We start from the raw sequence: 11,472 nt of genomic DNA on the forward strand, positions 1-11,472 counted from the left end.
AGAGTCTATACCTCATATCCATCCCACTTCTTCAGAGCGACCATGGTACAACCATGCTGAAATTGCAATTAGTGATCAGAACTGACAAGTCTGAGGACACTTACCTTTAAAATCATAGAAGTAAGAAATCCTGTTGGCGAACATAGCACGCTGGCAGCCAGTCATACTGTATCCCAAAAGCTGTTCTGGATCTTGGCTAAAGGCTTCACCAGCTTCTGACCCACTTGCACCAACCCATACACCCGTGTCTGTGCCACGGAGGGTAGCTGGATTAATGCCTATGGGGATATTGGAAGGCAGATTACAGCAAACTCATTATGAGGGGAAAACTCGTAAGGTATCAGGTACTGATGGTACCAGTTCACGAAATACAATTTATTACTGTCCATTTCTGGCAGACCTGCAGCCCACATAGTTACTTTTCTACCTGTTTCAATCACAGGCCTTCTGCAGAGCTCCTGTTTATTCAACCTGTTTATTACAACAGAGTCCACCAGAACTTTGGTACTGGCTTTTGGCCAGAACACATCGCACCCTAAGACAGCTTTTTGAGTTAGATGGGCATTGATAGAGTCTTGTGTAGAAGCGTACAACCATTAAAGATATAAATGCTGATCAGATAAGCTAACAGCAGATTTCCAGTGCAGAGAAAAGAAGCAGACAAAGGGAGAAAAGTGCAGCACATGGAATGTCAGATGAGCACTTGAATATCTATCCTCATGCAAAGCCTAGATCTGGAGTACGAGGAAGAAAAGAAAAAGTTCTTTGGCACAAAAGCCAATAAGCTGGAACAAGAAACAACTCCCCTCCAAAAAACTGCATGGCAAGCTCAACTTGTAACAATCTGCTGTTTCTTCTCTGTGCTGCAGGAGTCCTGGAGACAAACAGACTATTCATATACAAGCCTTAAGACTGAGGCTCAGCAAGTGTTAATTTGAGAGCTGGTTACAACTTTTTCCATGTCCTCCTTATGTTCAGACATGAAACTCATTAATATGAAGAATCAATTTTTTTGGCTCTGTGGGCAAGTACCTAAAAAGCTCTCGACACTGGCAGTGATGGAGAAAGGAGGCTCCCATTTCTGAAAGCACACTCCCTGGGCAAACTTCCTATGGTAGCAGCTCTAATGTCACAAGTTTTCCTTGGATCTTGCCAATAGACAGGAATACAGCAGGTCATCCGTCATTCTTTCAGACCATGGATGAGAATTCTCATGGAGTCATCTTCCCTTTGCACTACAATTATCCCCTGTGCCTTTAACAAAGGAATCTATTATGGAACTTTACAGTAGAGCAGTAGTGTAGGGACACCAACATACAAAAGCTCTAGTACTGTTGACTGTTTAAATGCTTCTGTAGTACCGGTTCCACTGTATCAGACCTGTAGAGACTTTCTGGCAGTCAGTGTAGATTTCCTAGTTCAAGTTCCAGAACAAGGCAATTTTCTCTAACCCTCATACCAGTTCTTCGGTCTCCTCTCTACTGTGAGCTTTCTTGTTAGTGATCTCGTCACACAGGTGCACGTCTACACGTGCTGCACAAAAGCAATACACCACAATTCTCCCTTTTCAGTCATTCACCTGCTTACCTCCATCCAAAATAGCTTCATAAGAAACTTCCAACAGCAAGCGAAGCTGAGGATCCATTGTATGAGCTTGTTTGGGGTGGACCCCAAAAAAGGAGGCATCAAACTTGCTTATGTCCTTGAGCTTTCCATTTTTCTTGGGCAGCCCATACATTCCTGAGAAGAAAAAATCACCGCATCACAGATTACATCAGTTTTGAAGCAGCTACTAGATGAGACAAAGTACAGAATGATCACAGCTGATTCTCGATTACAAGTGAAATCTTATTTTTCCCTTGCAGCATCCAGAGCGCTACATGAATACCTATCCGCTCATCTCTCTAAATCTTATTTGGAAATTAAAACACCGCATTAACAAAAACAATTGTGATTTTTAAGACTGTCCTGGATATGACAGCAAAAGGCATCTATGTGGTTATAAGCATTTGTGCTTTGGAAAGTTGTGCCAAGCACACAGACTCTGAATTGTTGGTTCCAGTCAGAAGAAAAACAAAAACTACTTTTCACCTTTGCAATTCACTAGCCTGAATTGGATAGACATGGGCCAAAAATTTCAGAAGGATAATCAAACAGAAAAGAACATTCTAAAAAGCTACAAATCATGGGACTGGAGTCCCTCTGCTACTTCGGAACCCAGAAAAATGACAGAGCAGTCTTATTGCCACAACTACCAGGGTTCACGGTACTTAGCTGCTCTATCAGAAGTGTGCTTTTCCCTGGAAGATACGTATTATTTATTAGCTACTACTGTGCAGTATATGACTATACAATGCATTACTTAAGACCTCTGTAGAAGTATTCTGTTCCTGAATTTCTTGGTGATGTATCAGAAGTGAATTCAAAAGCTCTGTTTTTGCATCTGATAAATCTTTTCCTTTTGTAGGATAATTCCTCTGAAAAGCTCAGAGCTCCAAAAGGAGAGGCAATAAGCACTCACCTGGTTTCCACCTCCGATCATCCTCTGTGACCATATCAACTCCATTAAGTAGGTTCTCCCAAAACTCTTGCAAGTTCTCAGATTCTGGCAGCTTTCCTGCTATGCCTGCAATCACCACGTCCTCCATCTCTTAACTTCTCCCTGTTGCTGAGATCCAAGAAAGCAGTAAGACTAGTAAGGTTTCACACAGAGGAGAATATATGCACCTCTTGCCTTCCTAACATGTTGTGACAACTGTATTTGTATGAGAAACACCCACACAGAAAAAGCCCATGGAGTCTCTACTACAAAAAGATATCCCAACTAATCAAATAGACTGTAAGATTTGTGGGGACAATGGGGACAAGAAAACTGATGCTGAGGCAGTGCCAGGCTTTGAAAACCACCAGTTTCTATATGACAGCTAGAAAATGAACAGGTCTCTCTCTACCAAAAGCAAAGCCTCTCTTTAAAGTCAGCAGAGAAGAAAGATCAACATGCTGGAGCAGAAGTGGGTGGGGAAATTATGAAATACATATAGTAAAATACATAATTACAAGGCAAACCTTACAGGCAGCAAAACGAGTTCTACAATCATTCCAAAGTTAAATACTAACTTAAGAATCAATAATAAGTAAGCTTGTTGGAGGAAAAAAAAATGAAAAAAAAACATATGCACACACCCCAACACACAGAAGGAAAAACATAGGAAGATTGCAATACAGTTTAGCATTATTCTAAATACCTGAAATGAGAAGTAAATTTTACATATAAAGCATTTCCCAAAACACTGAACTTTGCACTCCAATACCTTAGAGGACTGGGAAAGAGGAACTGAGTACATGGGGTAGAGGGGGGTTCTTTAAAATAAGAGTTGACAGAACGGACAGAGATTTCAGATCAGTGAAAACCCTAGCTATTGACCCAAGAAATTTGCATTCTAAGACCCCAATCCCATACAACACAGCATGACAAGCCATCTATACAGATTGCAGCACCAAATGAGAGCTCATATTACAGTCAACACACTCATGTTATTTTGCATTACGCTGAAAATATATTAACGAAGCAGAAGGAAGGCAAGTTAACCTGTTGTTGTTCCAGTTAAGCTCAAATTATAATTAGTAGACCCAAACTGGACAAGTTACAGAAAAAAAAAAGAAAAAAAAAAAAGAGATACCCATCTATATAGACATGGTTGCATGAACAAAAGATGCAATGAGCATTCACAGTACCTCCTTAAATAATACTTCTGCTAAGTAGAGGCAAAATATTCTCTAATGTGTGGGGTTTTTAACAAGTAAAAATCACAATAAAAATTAGTGTTTAAATAGCTAATTCTGCCTTTGAAGGAAAAACTTGGCAATGGAAGACCTAAAGCTTGACTTCCAGCACAGATTACGTGCCATAGTGCCATGTAGGCACTCTCCACAAGTACTGCTTGTGCTTGATCATCTCTCCTGTAAAATAGTATTAATAGATACTCTTAGATGAACACTTCCACAGATGATTTTTCAACCCAAGACATTTAACTTATGAACATTTTTTACAGTCTCTTTCAGAAATTCTTATAGTTTTTGAGCAATAGGCCTCTTCCATCCTCACACTGCTCTGGTATAATAAGTTCATGTAACTTAGAGGTGACTGCATGGTGAGGCAGAGGGAAAGCAATGCCCCCTGGTTTGCAAGGCTTTTACAGAGGTGTAGACCAGCCGACACACACCACCACAGAGGCTGCCTGATCTCTTTTACTCTTCTTTCCTTCAGCAGTTATCTCCATTCAGATCTGTGGAGTAACCATGGAATTATGCAACATGCAACACTCTGAGGTAGAAGAGATGATTACCTCATCCACTCCATCCTTTCTGGGAGCAAAACCAGAAGTGCTCCCAAAAGGACATTTTGGATTTCTCAGTCTTTAGTTAAATACTTCAGACAACAGAACTTCCATTCCACTCTCAGTATTCATTTAAGAAGGAAAATGGTGAGGGCCAAATGTATAAGGCCTTTACTGAGAAACTACACCCTAAAATTGAAGTAGGTAGTAATATGCCCAGTCTATTTTGCTCTGAAGAGAAGCTTCTCAGTTTTCCCACTCACAAAGGTCTAGCAAGTCAGTTTTACTATTGGTGTCACCACTGTACCTGGAAAACCCATCAAGGACCATAGCTCTGCTACACTTGCAACAGTTCTGTGCTGGGGGCAGAGAAATAACTGGATCTTAGGCATGGAGCTTACAATCCAAGCACACAACAAAAGCCATGCAAAATGATAATGTGATTAATTTTCAATTTTATGCCTCAGCTCTTTGGGTGACGATATCCAAGGAGATAAATATTGTTTGTATTTCAGGAGACTGAAACTTCTCTTCTGGGACTGTCCCTTCCCCTCCTACATCTCTTTCCCTGGAGTATCAGGAAAACTCCATCCAGGTATGGCCAACCTTGACAAAATGTTATTCTGAGACAGTGAAGAAATGGTATTTATCAGCAAAGCAATTTTTGCCAACAAGTTATGACTGCAGTTGAGCAAGACTGTGTCAAAGGCAGAAAGACGCTGTGGTAATCAAAATGTACAAGAACAAAAGCCAAGAAGTTAATTTTAGCTGGGTAAATGGGTAATAAGAGCCACAACTTCAGGATTTATATACACAAAGAACTGGAAAGATTTAGGCTTGACATGAAGGGCTCAGGATGCCTATATCAAAAATAACAAATTATGGACCTAGTGGCAGACAGTAGAGGTGATTTACTGGGGAAGAGTCGGAAAAGAAGAAATCATGAATATTAAGTACTCAATAATTAAACAGTGATTAAAGTAGACATTACAGCTACCAATGATGTCTTTGGTCTTCATTGACAGCTAATATACAGGTAGGCTGTTTCAAAGTTTATGGACGTTGTCCCCAAAACGTACAGTATAGTATGTTAGTATACTACAGACTCACTCTTCTTTGTAGAGCACTTTTGGACTATACACAGTACATTGACAGTTTTTGAAGTGTATGACATAGAACCAGGAAAGAAAATTATTTCCACAGAAGCTTTAAAGGAGATTGGACTACAGCAAATATATGTAAGAAATTGTTCCAACTATATCTGCTGGGCAAGATGAACAAATGTAACAGGTCAAAAAAGGAGACCAAAAAAAGATAGAGTGCCAATTTCTTAAGGCTGTGTTTTATTGGATACAATCAACCATATAACATTCTTTGTCCTCTCTTTGCCAGATGGTTTTGTTTTAATAGAATTATGTAAATTCTTCATAGACAGATTGTCTTTTTACTCAGGCAGGGGAAAGAAGACAAAAGAATAAACAAAAGACACCAAAACCCTGAACATACCAGTCTGATAGACACCTCATTAAGCGTGAACTACTACCTCATTGGATTTACACAATATTTTTTTGCAATGATATTCCTTTGCTGACTCACTGAGACTAGTAATAACTAACAATCCCTTCTGGTATTATTGACTAGTAATCACTTTCATAATTTTATACTTGTGCTCTGGTTATCTACCTCCCACATTAGCCACTTGACAAGGTTGGTTTGTTTATTGATATCAGCTCTTTTCTCCAATCATCTTACTCCTTTATAACCTTGCTCTCTATGTATTGGATACCTACTGATATCATGACAGCCTACTGCTATTAACAAACTTGTAAGCTTAACTACTGCCCTCCAATGCATTTAAAAAAAAGATGTTTTTCAGTACCCCACTCATCTAGCACCAATAATGAATCAAGAAGAAAAATGTTGATCATTGTTTTTTAATCAACCATGTCAGCTGTACAACTTTGTTTTCTCTGTGCCTACTGAGACCATAAGCTTTTAAAGCAGTAAGGAAAGAGGAACTTAATTTGTTCTCCCACTCATACCTGACTTGCCAACCCCCAAAGAGAATAGTTTTCTTATTCTGCTGTACCTATGATCACCTAAAGTTAAGTAAAACAAATGGGGGCTGGGAGCAAAGAATAAAGTGCAAAGAAACAGCAGGAAAAAAAAAAAAGAAAGAAACCAAACCAAACCCTGTTTTGCCTGGTGTTGTTCTCTTTACTAGACAGGAACATATCACTTTTATTTATTAACTGTTATTTTGATGGCTGTCATCATGGTAGGACAGACTCCTCAAACTCAAGTCTCTGTTACTAGTTCTAGGCTGTCCAAATCTTGATCTGTTTTGGAGCTCCCCTCACCTTAAAATGAAACATCCATGACTCATCCATAGCCTTCTTTAGCGCAGATATTGACAAAGGGTATGTTTTCTTAGCTTGCAAATCTGACTACATCATAACCCATGTTTCTTAATCTCTGATTATCATTTCTAAAATTTACAGTTTAAACTGCCATCCCATAGAAACTTCATTTGTAGAGAGCTATAATGTCTGCTTCCAAAAAATCCTCTACAGAATAGAAGCAAACATAGGCTGCTTTTCATTTTTGAAAGCACTTGGCTACTCTCAGCCTGTGCACTATAGCTCCAGTATAACAAAGACCTTTTAACTGTCTCTTTCTGTCCCAAGGCTGGATCTGTCCCATTGACCACAAGACAAATGGAAAGTGGTAGTGGGGTTTTGTATTTAAAAACACATTTCTTGGCAGGAAACACAATCTGGTTGAGTTGTTACGTGGGAAAGGTAGGTTAGGTTTTACTCATGGAATCAATACAGCTCTGTTGATTTCCAAATGATTTATACCAACTGATGTCCCCAGTATTACTACACCTTTAAAAAAAAGAAAATCTGTTTGTAACTGCCCTCCCTGTAGGGCCTTTGTCCTCTAAATTCGTCCACTAAATGCAGCCTTTCAAGTTGCACTGCTATTTTCAGTTCATTTCAAGAAGCACAGAAGCTGCAGGAAAAGGTGAATCCTTTGTTCAAGTGAGTTTTTTGATTTTTACTTTTGATTTTATAGGCCAGGCATGCTCCAAAGCCCCCTGACACTGCTTTCTGAAAGACTATGCAAGTTAATGTAAACTGCTTTAACACAGCCTGTTTCAACTTAAGTACCACAATAAAGCTTTTAGCCAGGAAAAAAGGGGTTTTGTACCTTCAAGAGCCTTATGCTAGGGAAGAATGTAAAAAGAAAACCAATAAAAGCAAGAACAGCAGAAGAGAGACCACAATCGTTTTCCTGACAATCACATCATCCAAACCAGACCGGTGTACAATGAATGGGTTATTGCACGTGAGCAGCCGGTTTATACAGAAGCAGAAGCTTAGCAGTATGTGCTGCACCTTTTTTGAGAACGTTTCCCCGTATGTATCGACAAGCCACCTTTAGGGCGTGCAAACGCTAATCTCTTCACTTACAAGCTTCCTCAGCTTGCTACACTCGTGCTGTTAGGCCAACTCTGAACATCACGGGTGACGGAGGAGCCGCCATCCTTCTGCCAGGACGGAGCAGTCCGTTTAGCCCCGGCTGCCCGCCCGAGCCGGCCCGATGTGCCGCGCCGCTCGGTCCGCGCACGATCGGGGCCACCGCTGCCGCCCAGCCCCGCGGCGGGCGCCGGGCGCGGCCCCTCGGAACCCGCTGAGCCGCCCCGCGGAGCCCTGCCGCCGCGGCTGGGGCGAGGGCGCGCCGACGCTCGGGGGAATGCAGAAAGGCTCCTGCCGCCGGGCACCCGAGGGCTGCAGGCAGCGGAGCCCCTGCTCGTGCACCGGCCCGCGCCACGCGCGGCCCTGCACCCACAGAGCGTGCCCGTGCCGGCTCGGCAGCGAGGGGTCCCCGCCCGCCGCCAAGATGGCCGAGCGCCGGCACCACAATGCCGCGCTGCAGCCTCTCCCCGCTCCGCCTCGCCAGCGGGAGGCTGCGGCTCGCTAGCCCCCCACCGACTGGCAAGGAGCCTCCTCAGCGCGACCGCGTTGGGCCCCGGGAGAGAGGCCTGCGGCGGGGCCGGGCAGCCCGAGCATCTAGGCGCGGCGCGTAGGGCGCCGGCGCACGGAACCTTCTCGTCGCGCGGGCAGAGCCCGCGGGCCCCAGCCATACGAAGCGGCCATCCGACTCCGCGCGGCGGAGGGGACCAGGCGGAACGATCCCGGCGCGGCTGCCTGGCGCAGCAGCCCGCGGAGGCGGGAGCGGAGGCCACCGCTCTCCCAGCCGCTCCGCATCTGCTGTCCCACCGGTACCTGCACAGGTGCGGAAAGCTTCGTGCCGAGAGGACCCTGTAGTCAGCTCAGCGCCGGACCGGGTTGCTGCGGGACAGGCTCTTCAGGCGGACTCGGGCGCTGCGGCGGCCGGTGCCGGGCTGCGTCCGTCCGATGCTCCGCGCTCTCCTCACTGTCTCCCTCTAGCTCCCACCGCTATTTAAGCAGCCGCCACCTCCGGCGGCCACGCCACATGGGCTGACAGTTTACTCCTCGCCGCAGTCCAATGAGAGCTGGGGCAGGGCCGCCCTGAGCCGGCCCCGGGGTGATGCCAACCCCTGCCCGCCAGAGCCGTTCCACAGGAGGAGGGGGTCTTGGGCAGGCCGGGGCGGAGCCGGTCGGGCGCCCGTGCCCGCGGCACTGGGCCAAGCTCCTGCGCCCCGCCCTGGAGGCCGTAGAAGGCCGGGCTCTGCGAGCGGCGCCTGGCTTTGCCCAAGCCCATCGCAGCGACCGCCGGCCCCCTCGCCGGCACAGGCCTCTCTGTGTCCCTCTCCCCCTGCCCCGCGGATGTGCACACTGTGGTTGGGACTACTACTGCGCCGGCACCGTGGCTCGGCAGGACGCGCTGAAGCCGGGCGGGCGCCGGGCCACGGATCGCCCGCGCACCCGGCAGCGCACAAAGAGAAGGGGCGCGCGGCTGGACGCGCAGTCCTGGGCCGGCACCCAATCCGGAGGCGGGGGCGTGTGGGCGGGGGCGCGGCCCTGCCAATGGCGTGCCCCGTAGGGGTGTTGCTAGGCGATAAGGCGATGTGGTGACTGCTGAGGGGACGGCCGAGGCCGCCGGCGTCGCGAGCAGCACCCGCCACACGCCGGCGGCAGCGGTCGTTCACCCCAGCGGAGCGCGGTCCCGAGGTTACCACAGGGCGGCGGGCACGCCGGCCGGGGATGCGCTGGCCCGTGCCCGGTCCAAAGTGGAGGTGGGGGGGGGGCTACCCGCAGGCGCCGAAAACCCGCTCCCCTCGTGCGCCGGGAGCCAGTCTGCGGTGCACCTACCTTTCCAAAAACGGAAAAGGGGAAAGTTCGCACTGTGTGCAGCCACCTTTTGTCCACTTCCTCCGTAACTTGTACCGGTTCAATTACAGCAGTAAAAATGTTAGAATTTTGTTCTGTATCACCTACGACACGAAAAGGCCCTTCTGCCTTTTGGTCGGCAAATGCGGGCCCAAAGGCTAAGATGCAGGAAGCATCCCCCTTCTCTTCGTGTAGATAACGTTTCAGTCAGAGGTCCTGTTTCCATTCATGCTTTCCGCTGCTGCCACCACTTAAATATAGCTGGACTACAACCTTCTGTCAGCAGAACTTTTGCCTTTATCCACACATTCCTCAATGCTACATTTCAACCCTTTGATAACAACAACAACCAGAAATTTGCTCAGAGTTTTACTTTTTCAGTACTCTGATCTGCTGAAATTATTTTTTTTTTATAGGCTCTCCTGTCTTTGTACAATTCAATAGCATCCACACTACTACCTCATCACCCTTCGTTCTCATCTGTTTTTCTTTAAGAATCAATGTCCAGTTTGTTAAATATTTTGGTCATAGTAGAAAATTATGAGAATTCTCGTCCTCTATTTAGGACACAGTTCAACCTCCCCACAGGATCCAAGCAATAAGTCCATGTTATTTATTGTTATTATCCATGTTTTGTAAATTTTCAGCATACTTATATGCCACATTCTTGTAAAAACGTACAATGATTGAACTCTTCCTTTTTTTTTTCCCCTATCAAAAGGAACACGATTTAAAAAAAAATCAAGAGCCATCATCTTCCCTTAGTACAATTTTCTTAAGAAAACCTGTTTCTCAGGGAAACTGAATAAATTAAATTTGCCTTCTTGGCAAGAGATCTGCATGACCAGGCATGCCAGGTGACATACTGGGGAAGAAAAACAACACTCCAAAAGAAAAACAACAACAAAAACCCCACAACTAAATATCCACAAAGAAAACTACAAAGGTATTTCTGAAGTCTGCAGCCCATGAGATTATCTCGACGATGTAGGAAATAAAGAGTAATGTTTTCCAGTCTCAGATGCAGTGTTACAAAGATTATGAATCAAACTACTTTTTTTTCTAATGGCACACTGCTTTTAATGCCAATTGCAAATGCACAGAATTTCATAGCATTAAAATACTTGCATCTCCACATTTCATTTAAAATATGAAATTGGAAATAAAGTAATAATTCACAGAATAACCTGCAGCTATTAAAAATAGAAATTTACACATTGTGCTCCAGAAATAACCAATGAGAGCTGTAACTGTGGTCTGATCTGGGCCAAAATTCCTGTACTTGTTAGAAATCACTGCTATGAGCTACAAAAAGAGCTCATTCAGGGCCTGGTTCAAGGGAATGCATCATGTTTTTCCAGCTCACGAACAATGTTAAATATTGAATCCAATGACAGGATTTTCAAGTAATTAAATGGCTCAGAAAAAAAGCTCACAAGGTCTCTCAGGCCTCATATGGGCTTGGTAACATCCCAGTGAAATTTAATTGCAGATTTAGCATTTAACTGTAATATCATAGCACCTTTGTTCTAAAGCAAAATATTGTCAACAAGAAGTAGAAAAACAATTACTCAAGATATTCTCAAAATGGTTACTAACATATTGTCAGATGCCAAAGAGAGAGTCTGTTTGCAAACAGTACCAGGAAAGTGGTACTTAAAAAAGCACTACAGAAGGGATAAAAAAAAAGGGGGGGGGGGTGGGCACTTACAGGCAGTAGCTCTCTTCCTTCATTAATCCTGTTCAGACTTCACATGTTTTTACCAGCAACTGAGAAGTATTATTTACTTCAACAATACCACTCACAGAATCAC

At 44.8% G+C, this 11,472-nt stretch overlaps 1 protein-coding gene across 1 annotated transcript in view; it reads right to left on the reverse strand.

The window, feature by feature from the left end:
- The window catches only part of FASN (fatty acid synthase), a 47,524-nt gene extending 38,597 nt beyond the window's left edge, over window positions 1-8,927 (reverse strand). The window contains exons 1-4 of the mRNA XM_040530411.1: window positions 8,630-8,927; window positions 2,522-2,668; window positions 1,588-1,740; window positions 105-278 (exon numbers count right to left, since the gene is read on the reverse strand). Coding sequence (XP_040386345.1) covers window positions 105-278; window positions 1,588-1,740; window positions 2,522-2,648 — 454 coding nt within the window. The 5' untranslated portion in view covers window positions 2,649-2,668; window positions 8,630-8,927. The remainder of the gene's footprint in view (window positions 1-104; window positions 279-1,587; window positions 1,741-2,521; window positions 2,669-8,629) is intronic.
- Window positions 8,928-11,472: the final 2,545 nt, after the last annotated feature.

Source organism: Cygnus olor, chromosome 18 (assembly GCF_009769625.2).
Source record: "Cygnus olor isolate bCygOlo1 chromosome 18, bCygOlo1.pri.v2, whole genome shotgun sequence".
Lineage (NCBI taxonomy): Eukaryota > Metazoa > Chordata > Aves > Anseriformes > Anatidae > Cygnus > Cygnus olor.